General features: G+C 42.5%; 2 protein-coding genes across 3 annotated transcripts in view; both read left to right on the forward strand.

Moving 5' to 3' along the window:
- The window catches only part of UBE2V2 (ubiquitin conjugating enzyme E2 V2), a 28,582-nt gene extending 26,667 nt beyond the window's left edge, over window positions 1-1,915 (forward strand). Inside the window, exon 4 of one of the 2 annotated variants that reach the window (XM_068396620.1) lies at window positions 1,048-1,915. In XM_068396620.1, coding sequence (XP_068252721.1) covers window positions 1,048-1,194 — 147 coding nt within the window. In that variant the 3' untranslated portion in view covers window positions 1,195-1,915. The remainder of the gene's footprint in view (window positions 1-1,047) is intronic. The other variant, XM_068396621.1, reaches the window with a different exon arrangement.
- Window positions 1,916-11,356: 9,441 nt separating this feature from the next.
- The window catches only part of LOC137661643 (chloride channel protein C-like), a 94,459-nt gene continuing 80,148 nt past the window's right edge, over window positions 11,357-25,667 (forward strand). Inside the window, 4 exon segments of the mRNA XM_068397261.1 lie at window positions 11,357-11,607; window positions 12,525-12,654; window positions 24,173-24,253; window positions 25,239-25,414. Of these exon segments, the coding sequence (XP_068253362.1) occupies window positions 11,357-11,607; window positions 12,525-12,654; window positions 24,173-24,253; window positions 25,239-25,414 (638 nt within the window).

Below are 25,667 nucleotides of genomic sequence, written 5' to 3' on the forward strand. Positions count from 1 at the left end.
GGGATAAGAAACTTCTTGATGTTTTGTGCTGCCTAAATCATAAAGCAGTGGTTTCCAGCACTTTTATAGCCATGTGGGCTGCCTGTGCTACTCTGCCAGTGGAATTCAGTAGCATGCAAAAGCCCTATTCCTGCCCATGGGCCTGCATTGCAGTTGCACAGCTGTAGGCCCCTCTGTCTTCTTAAGTTCCTCCTTGCAGGGGCTGGGTGGCCAGGACTTACCTGCTGCCAAAACAATTCCCAAGCTGACTTTCAATTGCTGACTTTCCTATGGAAACCTCTCTGTTATAATATAATTGTGTAAATTGTCCCACAGGTTTTATAAACGCATAGGAGAAGTCCCATGTCCTTTCCTTTCAGTTCATATTCAAATTGGTAAGTGATGTACAGTAATCTTCACGGCTCCATAAGATGACTTACTGTAAGAAGGATGCAAAGAATTAAGAAATGTCCAAACATTATGAATAAGTTATTTCAACATTTCAAGCCATTTCTTAGTATATGAAGTGACTCTTGCTGTATCGGAAACATCGTGTAATATCGATGTGAAATAAATCACTAACAATACTTGTAGTAAGGGAAAAACAAGAGAAATTTTCCTTTAGAAAGGTATTTTATGGACTCTTGTGTGGCAGGTTCTTTTAAAGAACTGAGGAAACCCCAAGTGTATATATTAGCGTAATGAAGGTGATTACTTTTTTCTTTTTTGGGGGTAATTTGAAACAAATTAATAAATTTTACAAGATATGACTCCACTTTTGCAGTGAACGGTTTGCTGATTTCCTCCCCCCACCTTTCATTCTCACTAATATTAGTATCAGCACAGATGGAAGGGTCTACTTGCATGGATTTTATTGCAGAACCTGTATCTGTGTGTAAGTATGTGATTGTTTTCCTTAAAATATTTTATGAACACAGGGACTTTATGCCACAGAGAAAGTGTCAGGGGATGCTTAGACTCTTTCTTAGCACAATTAGGCCAATAGCAGTTATTTATGTAGAGATTTTGTATTTCATTATAACTTATAACCCCCTCTTCTTTTTTCAGGTGGATGCACGGAGCATACCAGTGTTAGCAAAATGGCAAAATTCTTATAGCATTAAAGTTGTACTTCAAGAGCTAAGACGTCTAATGATGTCCAAAGAAAATATGAAGCTTCCGCAACCTCCAGAGGGACAAACTTACAACAATTAATTTTAGCTGATTCTCAAACTTCTGTCTTAAAACAACAACCTTCTACTCATGTTAATGTCTTGATTAAATCTCACAATGCAAACACCCACACATTAAAAGAATTTCAGCTGGTATACATGACCTGGACATTTGTAAGATTATATATATTATATGTATGCCCAATATGTTTTCAGGCACTATGGGAGAAAAAGGCAGCACAATTATTTTTTTTCTCTTATCGAGGCACTGTCATTTAAGCATAAGCCTGAAATAGCCTAAAATTGGAGTTCAGGTTTTACAAGATGAAAGCATGACAGAAAGTGTCAGATTGCTGTGGAATAATATATGTTTCTGAAAATAATCTCTTGAGAAGGCAAAATATAAATGGCATGCTTTATCCATCTTGCTTAGTAAAAGAGCTGCAGTTAAATTTGTTTTAAAGTAGCAGGTACAGTGAATACCGTTGCTCATCTTGTTTAATTTTGCAAGGGTGTGGGTGCCGACTACTAGTAGTGTCACAAAGTATGTTCAGGATTGTTTTGATACCTGTATTTATAAAATGGGGGGATTAATTTCTGTTAAGCAGCTCCTGTGTGTTACATGTATTGGACATGGCAAATATTTGTTTACAGTCTTTGTTCTAATAAACCATGCATTTAAGTTTTAGTGAAACAAAGGAAATGTATGGATATGTGATTGAGATTAAAGTTAGTCTTAAAATGTAAATAAAATGTGGAAAGTGTCTGAGGCTGTGCCATTTCTATAATAGTGATGTAATATATGTACAGTAACATGCAGAAGTAGCGGAAAGCCAAACATAATATTGCTGCTGGTTTTACATGCACCTTTTACTCTTCCACTTTTGTATGCTTAGTTTACTTGAGAGGTCAAGGTATTCCGTTTGTTGCAGAGGAGTAAGTTCTGTCATCTGCAGCACCACTTCTGTAGACAGGCTTGCACTGTGTATATCTATATATGTATTTAAAAAAACCCAAACAACCCTAAAACCAACTCCAAAATAAAAACAAAAAAACCTGCCTACCCACCTCCCCTTCACCTCCCCTCCAGATTCTTTTGAGAAATGAGCATAACTTTCACTTTGCTTACTTGACCTCTGAGCGGTTTTCAGACCACGTTGCTGAAGTCTGTCCTACTTCTCAGTCCTTTGTCTTGCTTTTGCAGTTGCTACCTTGCTTCTTGCATCTTTTTGTCTTTTATGTTTCTTGCCTTTTTTTTTTCTTGTCTGTTCCAGTTTTGCCTTTTCTGAAACACACAAAAAAGAAACTTCAGGAAGCTTTAATAAAAATTACACCAGTTATACAGATGATCATACTTCCATCTGCATTCCATGTATCATATGCCATGACAGCACTGTCTTCGTAGCTAGAGTGCTTTCTGCCTCTCCTGCGATTGTTGGTCTGTTTTTTCAATGTATTTTGTCTGGTGGGAACACTGGTTTTAATTCTGTTACTGATTTCTCATAAGAAAGTAGTCAATGCTATCTTTTTGGAAATTATACCTTCTTTCCCTGCCCCCGCCTTGGAAAATGCAAGTCTTTGTTCATTTTGGTGAGAACATGTAACATTGGGAGCAAGTCAGCTATTTACCTTCAAAATTTTATTTAGTGGTTCTTTTGAAAAAGTGAATATAATCAAAAGCCATCAACAACCAGGTAACTTTCTTTGATACATCTTTGCCTATTTCTGATGTAAAGAATGAACCTTTAAAAGCAATAAACTAGGTGTTCTTTTTTTTTTTTTAATCAAAAGGTTTAATTAGTATTTGTCAGTTTATGCTTTTTAGACAAATTGGACACTTCCAGAATTGGTGGATTTGTAGCTGCCAGCTACCTCGTGTCTGTATTTATATGACATATCATTTGTGACGGTTTGGCTGAAGTGCATTGCAACGTTTTCTTACTTGAATTAATCTGAATGATTTTGATGCCATTAAATTTTTTTCTTACACTAACACTGCTAATCTATATTTAATCAATTAAAATAATGGAACTATACAGTTCTGAGATGTGAATTTTTTTGAAAATTTCAGCATAAATTATTGAGAGAATGAGAAACACTCGTAGCCTATTACATGATTGGTAACATTATTTAAGAGACTGACTTATTCACAGAGCATGCAAAAGGGCTGGTGTTTGCTTGGTTGTCTGTGGTGCAAGCTGATCCCACAACAGCTGTTCCTCCTTGTCTCTCCTCTAACCATTTGTATCTGTGAAAATCTGCATATCCAGCTGTAAGCAGGTACATTTTGCAGAAGAAAAAAAAGCAGTGGGGGGACCTGATCTCTGACACCAGGGTATGTAATATAAAGGATGACTGTAAAAGTATTCCTGTAGTGACTTTAAGTGTGTTGGTTTTCCGTTTTGCTCACACTGGAAGAAGTCTAAATGCAATTAATTATGAAATTTAGAATGTCTTTGACTACTGCATAAAGTTGAGAGCCTCTCCGAAACACTTTTATTACTTGAAGAAGGCTTTGAAGCACCGCAGCTTACTCACCACCAGAAAGGTTATGTTGTTTTACATATATCCATGTCTGAGCAGTGTTTACTTAGTAATTTGTTTTCTCCTGTTCTTGTGGTTTCTCTTGGGTAACCTACTTAGATGCCAGAATTTTAGTTTTCCTCTTATAAGTGTTTTAATTTGTATTATATTCTTTTGGCAAGATGTGAATTTGCTGTTGCTAGCAAATGTGTATTTTTTTTCCTTCTCAAAACTGTATTTGTACATCTTGCAAAGTAGAGCACCATTTTAAGCCAGTTGTGTGACCGGCAAAGTGCAAAAATTCCAAGTATAATGTTTTTTCAGATTGCATTTGAAAATTCGTATCATTTTGGGATTTGAGCTAGCGTTGTGCTCTGAAGCATTGCCAGAGTTCTTGTGTTTTGGTTGTTTGAGGGAGGGATAAATTTACTCTGAAGCAAAGAAAAAAAAAACAAACCCAAAGGTGGTATGATTGATGCTTCGTAAACCTTAAGATATAATGAGCAAGCTTCTGGAAATATCCACGTTACAAATAATGTGCCTTACTCATTTATAATAAAGTACATAAAATGTTGCAAGGTGTGCACCTACCGACTGTCTTGATTGCGCTCATATTCCTGAAAGCGAGTTGGGAATGTTGACAGCCAGCAAGACATTATGAAATAAATGCATAATCCACACTCCTCCTAAATGTTTGTTATTGTGTAGGGGATACCTAAAGGAAAATTTTATTGCATCCTATGACAGTTGATCAACCATCGTAATAATAATAAACTGTGTAATTTAGACAAATATTTGTGTTTTACATGGTTGCTTACATGTGAGTTTGTGGAAATTAGTAGCTTTCAGGACAATAATTCAAGGCCTAAAAATACTTACACACTTCTCTTATGCTGTCTTTTGATGCAGAAGACTCATGTAGCGGGCCACCTGGTAATCATCCTGTGACAGAGGCAGGATGCCTGACTACTGCTTGTTTTTATTCTGGCCTCTAGTTTTTGAAAAGTCAGCCCGATTGCCCCTGGTGTGGCTTGTCTCAACTGCTAGGGGAGGAGGAATAAACCTAGTATTAAGCAGGTCTGAATATGTGTTACTGTAACAAAAAAAGGTGACTTAAAGCTACTGTTGTTCTGTTTCTTTTATGCAAGTAAAATTCCAGGTAGAAGTGAAGCAGTGGGGCAAAAACGTGTCTCTCATATATTTTTTTAAATAATGTATTCAGAACTCTTTTGTGAAGCCTAGGAAGATTTCGGAGGTGGGGAGGTATTTCCTACTTAGTAAAACATGATGAATGTATGTGGTCTTTCTTTAATAATAATTAAAAAAAAAGCTTTAAAACTTGCTAATGCATCTGTGTTAACTCTACATAATGAAACAGTTGTGGAAGAGGGTTTTCTTCTTTTACCTGTTCTGGTGATTGTGTTACTCCCTGAAACAGTGTATTATGCCTTTTCTGTTGCAGACGCAACTGATCATGGGCTAAAATGATATGAAGGATGAATTGCTTGTAATGCTGGAAGTAGGAAAATAACTTTCTTATGCTGCTTTAAAAAAATACAAAAGAACACATTTCACTAGCTGATCTTAACTTCCATAGGAATGAGTACTCCATTCAGTGGTAAAAATATCAGCTTTCTACATTACCTTAGTGTTAGTGTGGTTTATAACATATTTTTTCTTTTTACTAAATGGATCTGTACCTTCAGCTGAATTGATAAGCAGTTGTAAATGAATGTACAGTAAATTCTGTTCTATAAAATACGTATCATATACCAACTCTGGAGTAGCGTTCCCATATTCAAACTGTTCCATGAAGTTTTTCAGTCTTTACCATTTTAAAATGGCGATAAAAATAAAAAGCCTTTTGCTATTTATACTAGTGCCAAACTATATAAATGGATAACTTAATGGATGATGTTGAGATAATGCACAAATAACCAGTGCTTGGGATCTCTTGATATAATGCATGTTTTCTATACTAATTTATGACTTTTCACCATTTCTTAATGGAAGCATCCCAACCCATGCAGTATGGATAAAATGTAAACATGGTTTTATAATGTATAAACTATGCAGTTTGGGTTTAAAAAAAAAATTGTATATTTGTTAACTCATAAATACTGAAGGAATGGCTCTGCAGACATAAACAAGGAAGGTTTTCATCAGCTGCTTTGTGCTTGTTCCCACACTGCTCCCTGGTGATTATTACAGATGTGTAGGTATGCTCATGTAACACATTGACTGTTTTCATTTGGAATTATTATTACATTACTATTATATTTTTTAAGCATGCAGGAATGAGAAAGGGAAGGGTTTGATTTCTCTCTGCAATTTCCACTGATTAAAAATTATCAAGAAAATAAGAAACCTGGTAGAGGTAAACACGTCTGTTACTGACTTGACTTGAGAATAGGCCATGAAAAATTGTCTTTTTTTTTCCCAATTGCCACAGGAATAAAAGCTGTTACAATTAGGATGAGAGCAGCTTGAACAGTAGAGCTGTGAAGTTACCATGATGATGTGGAAGAGAGTGTTTCTAGCAGATCTTGCCAGTGTCATGAAAATTGGGTTAATATGGGAGAGAGGGTTGAGCCTCGCAGAATGACTTTCGGAGATGAACTAGCACTTGGAACTCCTTAAATTCAGCCTGACAGGACTTAACCTAGTTCTATTAATCTCTTTCACTTTTTTTGAGGTAGAATATTCCTGCATTTAAAATTGTTAAATGTTGTGGTGAAGTACAGCAGGTTGAGGTGACTGTTTGTTTCAGGTTTTGATATGCAAAACTTGCCACCACGAGGAGCTGTGTAAACCAAAAGCATGGAAGTGTGTGATGCTGGCGGCTGGCTCTGTAGTTCTCAGGTCAATCTAAGTGATTGGTGATCGGCGGTTACAAGTTTAAATGTATATGTGTAGCTAATAGAGTCAATGCTATTAATGTGAAAAGTCTACTCACGCTCTTTGCTTTTGTCATGGTATCAGGCGAATTGCCAGCAACCCTGACCCCTGCCTTTGCTGGCCGACAGTTTCTTCCACTGTTTGTTGTTTGCTGGACTGCAGTTTCAGGAGAGAGCATTATTCCTCATCTCTGGATGGTGTGTTGCACTTCGAACTATGGGACCGTTTGCATCTGAGAAATCTCTAAAATAACTCCTTGCCACAACATCACAGTGTCAGGATTCGTGGGGACAGTCGTAGTCACCTTGGGTTATGTTTTTTGGAACTGTTTCCTGTTATATGTACATTTTTTTTCTGCATGAAGATTCACAGATTATGATCTCGTATGGTACTACTAACCTGTAACAATAGATTGGATTTGTTACTGGAATATGTTTCAAACATCTGTGTCCTTACAGTCAGCATCAAATGTCATTGATTTTATGATTCTATAATATCTGTACGATAATTAGTATTAAAACAGAAGCCAACAAAAACGGTGCACTGCTGTACTTGACAGATGCACAGATTGCATACGCTGCACTAACAAGCCTGTGGCTGAAGACGGGGGCAGTGGAGAGGGAAGGAATTCATGTAATTTAAGTATATCCAACTCCTGACACCATGCAAAAATTACACTGTTCTCTGTCTATGTAAAACTGGGGTGCCAACTGAGTGTTTGCTTGTTTTTTCCTGCTTGCTACTACACAGCTGATTTACACTGTGTGGTCATCTAGATATACGGGTGACCGGTCATTTGTGCCCAGGTAGGAGTGGTTTAGTGTGACCATAGCAAGAGTTAGCATTCTGTTGTAGGTGCTTTTATGTGTAATAACTGGAATCTGATTTATGTCTGTACTATTTAAAGACAAATAGCAGAATGTTTTGGTATTAAATTCATGCTGTGTTGCTTGTGCTGTTTGGTGGGTAGTTCTTATTTACTGTGGCTTCTGATTTAGCAATACTTACTTTGTATTTTCACGGCATTGGTTGGGATTATTCCACCTTGGTCTTCTAAAGGATGAAGAACGCATGCATGTGCATGCATGCACATACTCTTACACTTACAAAACATTTAGGCAAATAAAATTGTGTTGCTCCTTCTCCCCAGTTATTTGGGAGAGGAGTGAGGTGGGGTAGCTCAAAACTTTGTGTTGGAAGGGCCAGCTAGTGATAATCCTGTGGTAGCTGCATTTCTTCTGTTGATCACACCTCACCTGTAATCCAGATCACCAAGTAGCAGTCTTCCGGATCCTTTGCTGATCTTTCTAGTTTTAAGGGAGCTACTTTCCAGGTCCTAACTTGAGGCAGCCTAGCTCAGCCTGCTTATACTCACTGAGGAGGAGAGTGCCATGCTGGTGCCTGCCCACTCTCCTTACACTGCCCTCACTCTTGAGCGAGGAGTTCTGTGGTCTGCATGGAAGCTGCCTTGGGAGTGGAATTAAGGAGCTCTGTGGCTCCCACATGGGGTCTTGGCAGCTTGAAAGCACGTTTTTCCCCCACATTGGTATTTCACAACTCTTCCCCCAACTAAGTAAAATTCAATTTACAGCTTGAATACTTAAAGTATTTATTCAAAGAAGTGTGTAGCTACTAGCTTTCTGTGGTGATGAACACAGAATATAGATGACTCCTTGTCTCCAAAGCAGCAGTTCCCAATTAGGCTGTGATCCCTCTGAGGTAAGAACACTTCGAAGTAAGGTAGCACGCCTTGCAGAAGCAGGTATCAAAGTCAGAAATGAGTGGAAAACCTGGGAACTGGTCACAGCCTGGATTCTCTGCTCTCCTGGGTGGGAATTTTATCTTCCAGTTATTGAGAAGGTATCCTTTCATCATTGCCTATGCTTGCCTTTATGCATGGCAAAATCTGAGCTATGGACACTCTTGGATAGGCAGAGGGATCCTTGGGTGGTGTTTGGAGATGAAAACTTGCTGCAGAAAGCAGGGCAATCCTCATGCACACTTTACAGAACTGATAATACACCCTCCAAAATACTTTGCAGGAAAGATAAAAACTCATGTTCGGCATTGGAGCATGTATGTGTATGGGGGAGCATATTTAACAATGACATTCAAAATGCATATGTTTGGGGTCAAATTCTGATGGGGCAATTTAGCAGTATGTATTTCTAGCACAGGAATTTCTGGTACAGAACGCTTTTATACCCCAATCTGCATTTGCCTTCTTCATCCAGGTATTCTGAAAATAACTATTTTTCCGTGTTAAGGAGGATTACGTCTTCAAGTTTCATTGTAAAATAACGAATGCTCTGTGAATGTGCATATATGTGTTTTGCAAGGCCTTGCCTGTCCTCTGTGGAGTTCTCTCGGCGCCTGAGTCGTGGGGACGCAGCTGTGCCCCCCTGCAGTCTGAAATCTCTCTGTTTTTTGCCTGCTAGCTTTTGGACCCTGGCCATTTGTGCACTGCTTCTCAGAGGTTCATGAAATGTATGCCAGATAAGTAAGCGTACTGGTGGGCTTAAGTGAACTACAGAGGAGTCTGTGGAAAAAAAATAATGAGGGGTTAAAGTTCGAAAACCCATCCTTTCTCCATTTTTTTTTTTTTTTTTTAATTTGAGTACATGAGTGGGTGCCTGTGAGAATTTGCAGTGCTGCAGAGACTGGGTTGGATTCGTGTCTGATGGAAGAGGAGTTGTCAGCTTTGGTCTTCTGGCAATGAGGGTCAGCCAAGGCAAATGCTCAGGTGTGCCCATGCGGATGGTGGTGGTATTCCTGTTTGAGGAAAAACATCTATCCTGTTTACATAACAAATCATCGTGACATGGAATGAGGGGTAACTGTGTTGTCTGTGGGCAGCGTGACTTAGCCTCATCCCTTTCCCCTAGAAAGGTAGCTTTAGTTTCAGGGTTTTTTTCCCCTTTCTGTATTGTTCAGTGGATTTTGTATTTCTGTTTATGCTGTAATCTCTATAATACCCAGGTCTATTCGCATATACCAGTTTGATCTAACACAACTAGAAAATGACATCGTACTAATTCCCGTGTTCCAGAAATAAAGAAATGGGCTAAATGGAGACCTCATGGTAGCCAGAGTGGGCATCCCTGAACGAAGCAGTGCCGGGGTCCCGGCCAGGAGCTCTGCTCAGGTGCCTGCTTTTCTCCTCTGGGCTCTTCTTTCCTTTGCTCCATTTTAAACTTGGAATAGGAGTAGTTAAACCCAACTTTTGTACAAGCACAAATTAGCGGTCTAATCACAAAACAGTTTTGTGTTTAACCCCAAAACTAAGGTTTGAGCTACTGTGTTTAATAAAGCACTTACCAGTTTTTAGATAAGAACAGGTCAAAATCAGAGTCAGAACCTGGCTATTCCTCCTCAATTCACCTTTGAGTGGAGTAATTTAATTGATCACAAAAGATGTGTTTATTGTCAGATAACTTCTGTATGGATGTATTGGTGGCAAAGATAAATTTATTTCCTTACATCTGTATGGAAAGTTACATTAACTTTTCTAATGCATTTTCTGTTGTTTGTAGCCATTCAAGCAGTTTCCAGCAACAATTTTTTTCTAACGTCTTTAGTTTCCACCTAGACCACTTTTCTTCTCTTCAACTCTTTCTCTTTTTTCTCTGACTGAGAGTTGCCAGGTCTGGAATTTGCACAGTACTTTTGAAATCTCTAGAATGAAATACCTGATTGAGCTGGCAAAGAGCCACAGTCACGGTATAAGAAATTTGACTTAGGCCATTGCTGTATCGTGATCCGGAGGTGCCTCCCTGCCCCGGGCAGTACTGCCTTGATGATGTGTTTCGTTACATGTGAGAAGTGAGATTAGTGGGCCACGAGGAAACTTTCAGCATTGCAAAAACGATAGGTCCAAAAGGCTTGGTTTCAGATAATTTGCATGTGGCTTGTGTAAAGATCTTTTATTTTTCTCTTGCCACTTAGTACTCACTAACTGACAACCAGGAACTATTTATGTTTCCTCATTATTTGAGATGAGACCCTTCCAATTTGGTCCACGTGCCAGTAAGTGGACAGCAGCAGAAATCTTTCTCTACTCTGTCTTCAGTAACCAAAAACACGCCTTGGAGGTGGCAAACACACAGCATGTTACAGATTTTTCTTTAGAGTGAATATTTGACATGCATCAAGTCTTTTTCTGCTTTGATTGAACTGCCAACTTGCAAACTACCTTGGGTAAAGTATCCAAGCTATAGTGAGTTTGGTAGTCTAGCAGATTGGTTTTGTCTATCTAAAACGAAAATTGACATGTAAATTCAAAGGAAATTGTGTTAGAGAATAAGCTTTTTTAGGGTGCCTGAGAATTAAGGGTTTAACTGAACATCATTGCAACCTATATTTTGTTTTATTTAATTAAATTGTGTGATTAAGCTTAGTGGATCAAGATCTTTGGAAAGCCCAAAGCACAGCAAGTGATCATCTCTTTAAAACAGACAAAGCCCCTATGGCTTAAACATCTCTGTCCTCCAAACAGTCAGCCAGGAGCCGGTGCAATAATCTTGCTACAGTGGTTGGTCTGCGCTTGGAGTGACTTCTTCACCAGAGAGCTCCAGCTCAGACAAGTTTTTGTTGGTTCGACTGTGCTGGGTCTATGCATAGTCCCAGCAAACCAAGCCCAAACACAAACCAGCCAATCTCTGCACCACAGCTACTCCATCCTCGTCTGGTTTTCTATTCCTCTCTCTTTCAGTCTCAAGGACACTGGTCTTCTTGGTCTCACATCTTTCTTGTTGGCATCCCAAAGATTCTTGGAGGCCACTGTAATGTCATCACTTTTTCCCCACAGGACATGTGTGGAAAATGGTGAAGAGGAGATGTTAATGGCAGAAGATCACGGGCCTGATTTGATTCATTCTCAGGATTTTAGGAGGCAATGTAGCATCAGCAGAAGCAGTTTAGCATATTATCACTGCAAGGAGGAAGAGAGAGAACACCTGGTAGCCCATGAGAGTTTAGATTATTTGCCTTCGCACAGTAAAGCTTACAAGAAGTGGCTACAAGAGAAAACATACAGGTAAACTTATCTTATATACTGTTATGTTGCCTCTAAACTATGGGTAGTTTGGACAATCCAGGGAGATGCCTGATAGCAGAAGGAATGAAGAAAACTATTTATTATTTCTGTACATAGGAAAATACTTTTACAGAATGTAGAAGGGGGCCAAGTGGCAAGCAACTTTGATTAAAAGCATTTTTTGAAAGTGCTTATGCCTTTGCTTTTGACAAATTATTGAATATGTAAAAAAAAAGTTACTACTCAATGTGTACAACTTAAAAAAAAAGATACTTTGCAGAGGTTTGGGGGAATGTTCTCTTAGACTTTTCTTGAAATTCACTGCCTCTTAGTGTAATCTGCAGGAAATGTGGTGTTTGAAACTTAGTAGGAGTGTTCTAGTCCTAGATGGTACTAGAAAAAAATCAGAAATTATTATTTATGCACAATTATTATTAGAAGTATAAGTTTAGGAAAGACAGAAACTAGAGGTAAAGGTTTACACATTTATATAATAGGTGATGTGTCAGTGCATTAGTTATAGTAGAAGAAAACAGGAATTACTTTGAAATTAGTTCTGAGTGCTTTACTGAATGCTTAATTACTGACTCACATAATTTAATTTTGAGATTGCATCAAACAATCAGCATCTGAAAGCAGATTTCACTCCTACTTATATATTAAAAAAACAAAACCAAAAATAAAACAAAAAAAATCCAACCATGTTCCTTACCCAAATGGAAATGGCTTTCACCTGCTGGTAGAGTTCTGTTGGGCGTAACTTTTTTAGAGATACTGGTAGAAACAGCCTCTTGCTCATGCAGTCATGGTTAATAATCAAAATGCCCTGAAAATGGAACCTGTGTGTTTGTGAGAGGAAGGGCAGCAAACGGTCCTGTGCTGTAGGCTGAGAGATAACTGTGTTTTCCTATTTCTAGAAAAGAGTGGGATCGATGGCTGCTGATGGGGCTAATCGGTACAGCAGTTGGGCTGCTGGGGTTTTTGACTCCTCAGATAATTGACTCTCTCATCAAATTGAAATGGGACCTGGTGGGAAATTACCTGCAGGTGAGCAAGAGGAAGTCAGAGTGACCTCTTCTGTGTTTGTTTATTAGAAAATCCACATCGTAAAGTTTTAACTGAGTAGAGGTGCTGTCTGTCTAGGTGGGTGTGGACATCAGATATCCTGCGGTGCTTTGTGTAGGCATGCTTTGGTGTTCTTTGCTACAACTTAGCCTATAGTACAGTATAATATCTGGTGGAGTTTTTGTCATGAGATTGATGAAGGCAGTCTTTAAAATATTGTGGCCTTCCTCTTCCCCCTTGCACATAAGGGGCACGTGCTGCTTTAGGTGTTGTTGATGTCCAAGGGAAGGGATTAAGTTTCTCTTAAAGTACTTAGTGAATGTGGACCTGGTATCCGATACGCTATTTCTTTCCATGTCTGGAGCAGCTGTCTTTTGCTGATGCTGTACAAAGATTATTGTGGAATAATTTCTTTTTGATGGGTATCATCATCTCCGTGATAAGTGGGATGGTGGTGGTAAAAATCACTAAATAGCTAAAATCAATATAGATGTTAAGGCATCTCTGACCCTAACTGCTTATTTTTCTCACCTGTAGAGAGAAGCAGGTGGTAAAATTTTCACCTGGTTTGTGATATCTGGTAGATTCTATGAATACTACAGAGCTTCTTGTGAGAAAGCAGCTTTGAGCTTTTGTTCCAGCGGAATCCTGACCAGGGAGGGTCAGGCATCCTGCCAGCTGGTGCTGGGGGGAGCCTGTAGGACCATCAAGCATGGTGTGCAGGCAGCAGATGCAGTGATTTGTGCAGAAGGGGGCCAGGGTCTGGGCTGACAGTGCTTTTGTGCTCAGCAACGTTGGCAAGGAGCTGCAGGACATGGTCCCCAGCACCCAGGGGAGAAATTACCCCAGACTCAGCAGAAGCCACAACCTAGAGCAAGCTCCCAAGGGAGGGTGCAGCTCTGCAGGTTTCGGGCTGTGAGCAGTGTCTGGGCCTCTCGCTGAGGCTGGAGCATGGCAGATGAGCTCCTTGTCTGCACAGATATGGATGGTGAAGAGGGGGAGTTGCCTTTTTTGTGGGAAAGCAGTGGGAATGGATGGAGCTCTGCCTTGGGACAGATGAGAGTCATCTGAGAGCTTGCGGATCAGGGTTAGTGGGCACACCAACATGTGTGATGTTGTTGTGGGTGTCTGCTATAGACCACCAGCTCATGAAGAATTAGACAAGGCTGTCTTCAGACAGTTGGAAGAAGTCTCATGTTCACTGGCCCAGATCCTCATGGGGGTCTTTAGCCAACCACCCCAGTATCTACTGGGAGAAAAATACAGCAGGGCACAAGCAATCCATGGGGTTTCTGGAGTGCATTGACAACTTCCTGATAAATAATCAAGAAGCCAATGAGGGAACATGCTCTGCTCGACATCATACTTACAGACAAGAAAAGACTGGTTAGGGATGTGAAGGTTGGGGGCAGCAGTGACCATGAGATGGTGATGTGCAGGATCCTGAGATGAGGGGAAAAAACCAGTGTCACGGTTTAAAGCTGGGCCAACTATTAAACCTGTGGCAGATGCCCTCTGTTATCCCCCCCCCCTCAAAGGGAAAGGGAAAGGGAAAAGGGAGAGAGACTTCCGGGTTGGAAAGTTAAAACAGTTTTAATAAACTATAATAATGAAAAAGAGTATAATAATAATAATAGAGATAATCAAATATATACAAATATATATACAAAACCAAGATTGAGCTCCCCTGAAGTCAGCCACGTCACCACCGGCACTGCAGGGCAGGCTCTGGGAAGGCTCAGGCTGGGCCTAGCGACAGTTGAGAGCTGGATTCAGGGATGCACGGATCGGGATCGGGGGCAGCAGGAAAACAGACGGAGTCCTCGTTGGACACCGGCCATAGCAGAAAGAGAGCGAGACCCTCGTGATCCCCCCCCTTTATACCAAGAATGACGTGTGTGGGATGGAATACCCTCGTTGGTCAATTTTGGGTCACCTGCCCTGTCTGCTCCCTGCTGCAGCTGCGACCCCCCTTCGGCTCTTCACTTGTAAGCAGTGAGGAATTCAGCAGTGACCTTGGTTTCTCTAAGAATAAGTACAGCAAGAGCCTTACTGCACAACATCCCTACCGGTACCTCAGCGATAACTACAAACTTCGAGCGTTATCAGTCCTGGAAGCAGACACTGTCTGCAAACATGCAGTTAGTTTCAGAAAGTGCAGTTACTTAGAGGAGACTTAGCTGAAAGTAAAAATCACTGAAAGGAAAATCGGCCTGGTTTAGGCCAAACCAGGACATTCCACCCCTTATTCCATACCATTCACGTCATACTCAGATCACCACTACCTTTTCATTTTAAAATATATACAGATAACGTTAGTTTATGATTCATCTCTATACAGAAAAAAAAGTTCATCAAGTTCATTTAGTTCAGGATTGTGGGTTTCCATCTGGCTGGGAGTCTCCCAGGGTAGGAGAGATGGTATGAGCTTTGTCACAATTCGTGCCCACGGGTTGCAGGTTAAAGATGTCAGTCTCGAGGAGGTTACTGGACGCCACTTGCAGCTAGCTCCGGTCTCATCACCACTGCTTCAACCTGAAAGACACTTATGAACACTGTTAGTATTATGCAGCAATTAACATCATGCGGTTCAGAATTAAGTATTCTCACCCAAGATCAGATCACCTTCAGGGACACATCGGACTCAACCATCCTGCAGCATCACCCACCAAGTACATCCAGGTCCTTGAGCAAAAGCAATCCCATGAATGGGTTTACCTTTGCCCGTAGCAGGAAGAACCCAGACAGTTTTTCCCAACAGATTCCTTTCATGCACCACAGGGACTTTATCCCCTTCTACTGTATGTAAAAGGTCTGACTGAGCAGGGCCAGCTCGGTTGATAGATCCTCTGGTGTTAACTAGCCAGGTAGCTTGTGCCAGATGCTTATCCCAGTTTTTAAAGGTTCCACCCCCCATTGCTTTTAGGGTAGTTTTTAACAGCCCATTATACCGTTCAACTTTCCCAGATGCTGGTGCATGATAGGGGATGTGATATACCCATTCGATGCCATGCTCTTTGGCCCAGTTATCTATGAGACTGTTTTTGAAATGAGTCCCATTGTCCGACTCAATTCTCTCTGGCGTGCCGTGTCGCCACAAGATTTGCTTTTCAAGGCCCAGAATGTTTCCAGCCATCCGGTGGTCGCCTCCACCATGGTAAGCACATAACGTTTACCCTGGCGGGTTTGAGGGAGTGTGATGTAGTCAATTTGCCAGGCCTCCCCATATTTATATTTCAACCACCGTCCCCCATACCACCAAGGTTTTAACCGTCTGGCTTGCTTAATTGCGGCGCATGTTTCACAATCATGGATAACCTGTGCAATAGAATCCATAGTTAAGTCCACCCCTCGGTCACGAGCCCATCTGTATGTTGCATCTCTCCCTCGATGACCTGAAGTGTCATGAGCCCACCGAGCTAAAAATAGTTCACCTTTATGTTCCCAGTCCAAATCTATTTGGAACACTTAGCAGCTTGATCCGCTTGTTGGTTGTTTCGATGTTCCTCAGTTGCCCGACTTTTAGGTACGTGAGCATCTACATGACGTACCTTCACGACTAGTTTCTCTAGCCGAGCAGCAATATCTTGCCACAGTTCAGCAGCCCAAATAGGTTTACCTTTGCGCTGCCAGTTGCTTCGCTTCCACTGCTTTAACCACCCCCACAAGGCATTTGCCACCATCCATGAGTCAGTATAAAGATACAGCCTTGGCCACTTTTCTTGTTCAGCAATATCTAAAGCCAGCTGGATGGCTTTTACCTCTGCAAATTGACTTGATTCACCTTGTCCTTCTGTGGCTTCTGTGACTCGTCGTATAGGACTCCATACAGCAGCTTTCCACTTCTGATGCTTTCCTACAAGACGGCAGGATCCATCGGTGAACAGGGCATACTGCTTCTCATCCTCTGGTAGTTCATTATATGGTGGGGCTTCTTCAGCACGTATCACCTCCTTTTCTGGTGGCATTCCGAAGTCTTTGCCTTCTGGCCAGTCCATGATCACTTCTAAGATTCCTGGGCGATTAGGGTTTCCTATTCGAGCCCTCTGTGTAATTAATGCAATCCATTTACTCCATGTAGCATCAGTTGCGTGATGAGTAGTAGGAACCTTACCCTTGAACATCCAGCCTAGTACTGGTAATCGGGGTGCCAGGAGCAGCTGTGCCTCAGTACCAATTACCTCTGAGGCAGCTCTAACTCCTTCATATGCTGCCAGTATCTCTTTTTCAGTTGGAGTGTAATTGGCCTCGGAACCCTTGTATCCTCGACTCCAAAATCCTAGGGGTCGACCTCGAGTCTCCCCTGGCACTTTCTGCCAGAGGCTCCAGGTAGGACCATTGTCCCCAGCTGCAGTGTAGAGCACATTTTTAACATCTTGTCCCATACGGACTGGTCCAAGGGCTACTGCATGCACAATCTCTTGTTTAATCTGTTCAAAAGCCTGTCATTGTTCAGGGCCCCACTGAAAGTCATTCTTCTTTCTGGTCACTTGATAAAGAGGGCGTACAATCTGGCTGTAATCTGGAATATGCATTCTCCAGAAACCCACAATGCCTAAGAAGGCTTGTGTTTCCTTTTTGTTAGTTGGTGGGGACATAGCTGTTATTTTGTTGATCACCTCTATCGGGATCTGGCGACGCCCATCTTGCCATTTAATCCCTAAAAACTGGATCTCCCGGGCAGGCCCCTTTACCTTGCCTCTTTTTATGGCAAAACCAGCTTTCAGAAGAATTTAGATGATTTTCTCCCCTTTGTCAAAAACTTCTGCTGCTGTATCACCCCATACAATGATGTCATCAATATATTGCAAATGTTCTGGAGCTCCACCCTTTTCTATTGCAGTCTGGATCAGTCCGTGGCAAATAGTAGGACTGTGTTTCCACCCCTGGGGCAGTCGATTCTAGGTGTACTGGATACCTCTCCAGGTAAAAGCAAACTGTGGCCTGCACTTTGGTGCCAAGGGAATAGAGAAAAATGCATTAGCAATGTCTATAGTGGCGTACCACTTGGCTGCCTTTGACTCCAGTTCGTATTGAAGTTCTAGCATGTCTGGCACAGCAGCACTCAGAGGTGGTGTAACTTCATTTAGGCCACGATAGTCCACAGTTAATCTCCATTCTCCATTAGACTTTTGCACTGGCCATATAGGACTATTAAAGGGTGAGCGAGTCTTGCCAATCACTCCTTGATTTTTCTAATTGTCTATTCAGTTTATGAATGGGGATCAGGGAGTCTCGACTGGTGCGATATTGTCGTCGGTGCACCGTGGTAGTAGAAATTGGCACCTGTTGTTCTTCAACTTTCAGCAACCCCACAACAGAAGGATCCTCTGAGAGGCCAGGAAAGGTAGACAGCTGTTTAATGTCCTCAGTCTCTACAGCTGCTACACCAAAGGCCCATCTATATCCTTTTGGGTCCTTAAAATACCCTTTCTTAAGGTAGTCTATGCCAAGGATGCATGGAGCATCTGGACCAGTCACAATGGGGTGCTTTTTCCATTTGTTTTCAGTTAGGCTCACTTCGGCCTCCAATACAGATAACTCTTGAGATCCCCCTGTTATTCCCGAGATACTGACAGATTCTGTCCCTTTATGATTCGATGGCATGAGGGTGCACTGTGCACCAGTGTCTACCAGGGCTCGATACCTTTGTGGTTCTAATGTGCCAGGCCATCGAATCCACACAGTCCAATAAACTCGGTTGTCCCTCTCCTCCTCCTGGGTGGAGGCAGGGCCCCTCTAATTAAAGACTGGATTCGTGCAGCTCACGGGGACTGGACCTTCATTTCCCCTATTCACTCTTGGAAAAAAAGGATTTGAGGCCCATCTACCCTGACTGGGGTCCTGCTCATTGGTAACTGGAGCAGCCATCCTCCTAGGAAAATTCTCACTGGTATTTCTGTTAGCTTGCAACTCACGTACTCGTGCCTGTAGGGTACTGGTAGGTTGTCCATGCCATCTGTTCATGTCCTCCCCATAATCATGCAGGATAAACCACAGGATACCTCGTGACGTGTCCCGTTTTCTTTAAGCCGGTCCAGTAGGAGGGCGTTTCCTCCTAAAGGCTGCAACACGGGCCTGTGTAGGTAGAGAGTCAAGTTTATTTTCGATCCTGGACAGTTTGTCTGACAGTTGTTTAAATGAGTCCTTGTTCTCCTTAGTCAGTTTTTCCACAGCCGAGACACGGGCCTGCAGTGGGGAAGAAATACTATCTTCATACTGTCACATATAGTTAGCCATTTCGCCCACACTAGGTCGTGCCATAGCATCTTCTCCCCAGACTAATATTGACAATGTATGGGTATGTGTTGGTGGAGCACTCTTCACAACCTTCCGGAACATGGATAGGTTGCATTCCACTTCATCAGGATTTACAGGATCTACAATGTCCTGAGGGTGTTTATAAATGATCTCTTGCACAGCTAGTTCTCTAAGGTAGTTAATACCTTTTTCTATAGTGGTCCATTTGCTTAGGTGGCTCATAACTTCATCTTTATAGGGATACCTGCTCTTTACAGCTGACAAGAGTCGCCTCCAGAGACTGATAGTGTTCGACCTTCTTGGAAGCATCTTATCAATACCACCATCTCTGGACAGGGATCCCAACTGTCTGGCTTCTCTACCATCCAATTCTATGCTATCTGCCCCATTATCCCAGCATCGGAGCAACCAGGTAATAATTGGCTCACCGTCATAACGACTAAAATCTTTTCTTATATTTCGCAGTTCTTTCAGGGATAAGGAGTGGTAGGTTATCTCTACTTCCGAGTCCGAGTCCTCCTGTGATTGTTCTGCTTTAGAAGGACCTTTCTTGTCCTTCTTGTGTAATGGGTCTTCTTTAAAAAGACGATCAAGGAAACCCCCCTCTGTGTCAGGCCCTGACTCTGACTGAGAAGGGCTCTCACCTGGGTCCTGTGCTGGCTCTGCCTTAGAAGGCTCTGAGTCATCATCCTTCACTTTACTAGCTGATTTCTTTCGGTGTTTTCTCCTGGTTTCAGGGGCAGCATGATACCTACCGCTGTTGCTGCACTGACATCTAATCACATACCACACCAGAAACACATTCAGGACAAACGAAAATAAAACCATGCCACCTAGACAGCACCATCCTAATTTCGCAAAATCTAGTGGAATCACCTTGGCAGAAAAGGAGAAGGTACTATTTCCCAAAGTAAAATTGGAAGTATAATCATTAACAGAATCAGCTAAAGGACTCCCAGAGTGCGCAGATAAAATCTCTGCTACCGAGGTCAGGGTAGTAACAACCCAGTTTCTCACGACATAAATCCGTACGAAACGCCATAACAAAACAATGCATGTTGACCAGTACCCAGCAATGATAAACTGCACATAAACACTAACAAACAACGGCAAGTAAGGTATTATTACACTTAACTCTGTAAAAGGCTTAAGAAAGAGACGAGATAGCACAGCGATCAAAAATGACATTACCATCTTCGCTATCTGTTTTAATTTCCAACCCCTCGTAAATCTCAAAGGAAGAACTCCGATACTCTCTCAGCTGAGCTCTCCGGGTCTCCTCCCACTGGAGCTGGGATTCGACTTATCAGAGCAACCTGTCGGAGCTTCTTTTGAGCCCCACGTTGGGCGCCAATAAATCTGTCACGGTTTTAAAGCTGGGCCAGCTATTAAACCTGTGGCAGATGCCCTCTGTTATCCCCCCCGCCTCAAAGGGAAAGGGAAAGGGAAAAGGGAGAGAGACTTCCGGGTTGGAAAGTTAAAACAGTTTTAATAAACTATAATAATGAAAAAGAGTATAATAATAATAATAGAGATAATCAAATATATACAAATATATATACAAAACCAAGATTGAGCTCCCCTGAAGTCAGCCACGTCACCACCGGCACTGCAGGGCAGGCTCTGGGAAGGCTCAGGCTGGGCCTAGCGACAGTTGAGAGCTGGATTCAGGGATGCACGGATCGGGATCGGGGGCAGCAGGAAAACAGACGGAGTCCTCGTTGGACACCGGCCATAGCAGAAAGAGAGCGAGACCCTCGTGATCCCCCCCCTTTATACCAAGAATGACGTGTGTGGGATGGAATACCCTCGTTGGTCAATTTTGGGTCACCTGCCCTGTCTGCTCCCTGCTGCAGCTGCGACCCCCCTTCGGCTCTTCACTTGTAAGCAGTGAGGAATTCAGCAGTGACCTTGGTTTCTCTAAGAATAAGTACAGCAAGAGCCTTACTGCACAACATCCCTACCGGTACCTCAGCGATAACTACAGACTTCGAGCATTATCAGTCCTGGAAGCAGACACTGTCTGCAAACATGCAGTTAGTTTCAGAAAGTGCAGTTACTTAGAGAAGACTTAACTGAAAGTAAAAATCACTGAAAGGAAAATCGGCCTGGTTTAGGCCAAACCAGGACAAACAGAAAGCAGGGTCACAATTCTGGATTTCAGGAGAGCTCATGGGTCTGTTCAGGGATCTTCTTGTAAGAATCCCGAAGGAGACCATCCTGGACAGAATAGGAGTCCAAGAGGGCTGGTTGGTTTTCAGGGATTATCTCCTCCATTGTGAAGAACAGTCCATTCCAATGAGCAAGATATCAAGCAAAAGGTGGCAGGAAGCTCCCCACAAAACTCAAACATAAAAAGGAAGCACACAAGAGGTGGAAGCAGGGACAGGTGACCCAGGAGGAATACAGAGATGCCATCTGAGTGTGCAGGGATGGGGTGAGGAAAGCCAAAGTGCACGTGGAGTTGAATCTGATAAGGGATGTTGAAGGGCAACAAGAAAGGAAGGAGGTGTCTACAGGTAGATCAGCAGCAAAAGGAAGACTAGAAAAAATGTGGGCTTGTTGTTGAACTGGGTAGGGGACTTGGTGACAAAGGACTTGGAAAAAGCCAAGGTACTCAATGCCTTCTGTGAGGGAGCTGGCTGATGTCGTTGTGAGGCCACTCTCAATTGTCTTTGAAAGGTCATGGCAATTGAGGAGAGGTTCCTGAGGACTGGAGGAAGCCAGTGTCACTCCTGTCTTCAAGAAGGACAAGAAGAAGGATCCAGGGAACTACAGGCCAGTCAGCCTCATCTTGACCCCGGGAAGGTGATGCAGCAATAATCCTGGAAACCATTTTTAACTGTATGAAGGTGATAGGGCCTAGTCAGCATGGATTTACAGTGTATAACAACCTTCCACAATGGAATGACTGGAACAGTGGATATTGTTTGTATTGACTTTAGGAAGGCATTCATCACTGACTCCCATAACATCCTCATAGACAAACTGATGGTGTATGGGTTAGATAAGTGAACAGTGAGATGGGTTTGACTGTCAGGACTGCTGGGCTCAAAGCATTATGATCAGTGGCACAAAGTCCAGCTGGAGGTTGGTCACCATGGGTGTACCCCAGGGGTCAATACTGGGGCCAGATACTGTTGGATATCTTCACTAATGACCTGGATTATGGGACAGAGTGCATCCTCAGCAAACTTGCAGACAGAAGCAAAATCAGAAGGAAGCAGTGCTTGGTAGACCAGATGATTGTGTTGCCATTCAGCCATCAGCTTCCTGGGCTGCATTAGGAGGAGTGTTGCCAGCAGGTCAAGGGAGGTGCTCCTTCCCCTCTGTTCAGCCCTGGTGAGGCCACATGTGGAGTGCTGTGTCCAGTTCTGGGCTCTCCAGTACAAGGGAGGCATGGACATTTCCTCTACTATTCTGTGAAAACAAGATGATGGAATAATGCCACCAACTGCTGAAGGTCAGATCTCAATCACTTCACAGAAATGCAAGGGAAGACTTATTCTGTGGAACAGATGAAGGCTGAATATGTCAGAGGGGATATCTAAGAAATGAACAAGTTTAGGTTTTCCATGAGGAAAGCATATATAATGGTCTTGGAATATTCTTTCCCTAGGGTTTCTTATATACAAACTGTGCGTATGTTTATAAAATATATAAACAGTGGATGAATACACGTGCATGCGTGTGTATATGCATTTGTATGTATATACGTGCATGTGTGTGTATATTTGCACACTAAAGTACAAGTAAAGAATATGTAGAAAGAAACCACAGTTTGACTCCAGGGCATCACAACAACAATTACACACACTTTGGTCCTGTTGTATTATAAAATTTGTCCTGTTGTATTGAACTAATACGGAGGGACAGGAGGTAAGCTCTCACAGGCTCTGACGTTAGTACAGAGGCGTAATTCCTGCTCTGGAAGACCTTCCCATCTAAATACCTCCTTCAGCTGCAGATGAGCGAAACTCATTGTTGTGCACTTTGCTGTTTGGCTGCACTGCACGATGTGCTTACAAAAGCCTTGACGACGGGATGAGCTGCCAGGAAGGCTGCGGTGCCCGACTGTAACGCTGTGACCTCAGAAGTGCAGGGGATGTGTTTGACCTGCGCCCACGATGGAGCACAGCTGAGTGCTGCGGAAGGCGGCAAGGCGTGTGGGAGCTGAGGAGTTGTGGAGACAGCATGGCTGCGGTCAACCCAAGCACAAACAAACCAATCGAAAACCCAGGGAGACTGAAATGTGTTTTTTAAATGTGAGAAGGCCTAGTATGAGAGATGTCCTTTTGGTTAGAATAAAGCAGGAAAGAGCTTTATATATTCTGTCTATTAATAACAGCTGCAAATTCATTAAGATAATTACTGATGCAAGACTTTGCTATTCATGCAAAATGTCTCCTGAAGACACCAATTAGGGTTTTCTTGTGTGTGTTATTAAGGTGCTTTACAGAATCACAGAGTGGTTAGGGTTGAAAGGGACCTCTGGAGATCATCTAGTCCAACCCCCTGCCAAAGCAGGTTCACGTAAAGCACGTTGCACAGGGTCGCGTCCAGGCAGGTTTTGAATATCTCCAGAGAAGGAGACTGTCCAGCCTCCCTGGGCAGCCTATTCCAGTGCTCTGTCACCCTCAAAGTAAAGAAGTTTTTCCTCATATTCAGATGGAACTTCCCATGTTTCAGTTTGTGCCCGTTGCCCCTTGTCCTGTCACTGGGTACCACTGAGAAGAGTCTGGCCTCATCCTCTTGACGCCTGCCCTTACGGTATTTGTAAGCATTGATACGATCCCCCCTCAGTCTTCTCTTCTCCAGCCTAAACAGACCCAGCTCCCTAAGCCTTTCCTCATAGGAGAGATTCTCTAGTCCTCTGACCATCTTTGTAGATCTCCGCTGGACTCTCTCCAGTAGTCCCTTATCTTTCTTGAACTGGGGGGCCCAGAACGGGACACAGTCTGCTTCTGACCTAAAAAAGGGCCTTGATGCGTAACAACATATCCTTTATAGTGTTTTTAGAGATGGGCAAAAAGTCTTGGAAAAAGCATGACTTGACTCAGAAAGTCAGCATTAACCTTACTGTTTCTCACTCCTGTCCTTCTAAAGAGCCTGCACTGCTTGTTTTGCTTTTCCCTATGGTGCACGATTTGCCTGCAGAAATCTGTGGGACAAAAGATCATTGAAAAGCAGGACCTGGTATATGGGTGTCGATGTAGTAATCTATTTGTCAACTGGACAGGATGGCAACATCCACATGACCTGGCTGTGTGCGCTTGGGTCTGGGCTGGCCATGGTGGTTCTCTCTTCGGGCTCAGTGCTGGTAAGTGTTACGTCTCCTATTGAACAAGCCTATAAGACTGTGATAAACCAAATCTATTGCTCTTCAAATACTGGTTAATTCAGTATTTTATTTTTTAAAAAAAAGACCTCTGTTATACAACCCCATTGGAGAGGTCTTTCTTGGCCTTCGGCCTAAAGCTGGATTCTACTGCCTGTAACTTCTATAAAAGTGTCTGGGGTGAAATCAGTGGTGGTGGCGAAGCAATTTACACTTAGCATGTGGTGTTTATCAAATAAATACAAGTGGCAGCTCGTGTAACTTGTGAAAACTGGGTGTTTGGAAGGGGCCTAAGCCAAAGACCATCAGTCCATATAAAAGTTACTGTTGGTTTTACATTGATCTTTTAGCTGTGCTATGTGGCTATCACTTGCAGCTCAGATCAGTACTTTCACAAGGCAGCAAGGTTTAAACATTGAGCCTTTCTGTCATTTACTGTCCTGCTGTGTTCAATTTAATTATAGACAGGCAATTAACAGCATAGGTGAGAGAAAAAGTGAATGTTTTACTGAACTTCCCCTGAAATCCAGCAACAGTAGGAAAAGGGAGTTTGCTGTTATACAGGTAATAACTGACCAGTTTTGAGCTATCTAAAGTCTGAACTGACTGGACGAATCATGCAGGTTCACATGTACACTCCGCCCCGTAGACAATCTGTGCAACGACAAGAGGCTAGTTGGCTTCAGGCATTGGGGGGATGGCAGGGGCCTGGGGCAGGGGCCCTCATCAGTTGTTCTCTCAGTACTCCCAGTATGCGTACAGCAACACTGCTGGGAGCTTGAATTTTTGTGCACAGCCAGAAGTTATGTGTGTATCTGCATTGTCTGTTAATTTTGGGAAAGTTTGTTCGTGACCAGAGCAAGGTGAGGGCTGGGCTTAAAAACCATGTTCATAGATGCATCTAACACAGCAACATCTAATGATTGCTGACACTGTTTATCTTTTCTTTTTTTTTTCCCCCTTGCAGTTCTTTTGCCCTGCAGGTTCACCGTCCGGCTTGCCAGAAATCATTGGGTATTTGAATGGCACTTCTATTCAACATCTTTTTAACATCAAGACCTTTTTAGGGACATTTGTCTCATGTGTGCTGGCTGTAGCCTCCGGGCTCTTCTGCGGGCCAGAAGGTCCCATGATCCATTTGGGGTAAGAAACAGCAGACAAAAGTTAAAGATGTCGGGCTGAGGGTATGGTTTTGCAGTGTCTGTCTTGGTGGCAGCACTGGCTTAAAAAATACTCTGCGTTGGGAGCTCTTTTCACCTGTGCTGTCCCCTCCTTTGCATTAGCACAACTATTCATGCCATGCAGTGAAGGAAAACATTTTTTCACTGTGTGTTTTAAGTACTGTCTTGGTTCCCTAGTATGATTCCCCGTGAGGGTCAGCAAGCAGTTACCTGGA

The sequence above is a fragment of the Nyctibius grandis genome, chromosome 3 (genome assembly GCF_013368605.1).
Source record: "Nyctibius grandis isolate bNycGra1 chromosome 3, bNycGra1.pri, whole genome shotgun sequence".
NCBI classification, from domain to species: Eukaryota; Metazoa; Chordata; class Aves; order Nyctibiiformes; family Nyctibiidae; genus Nyctibius; species Nyctibius grandis.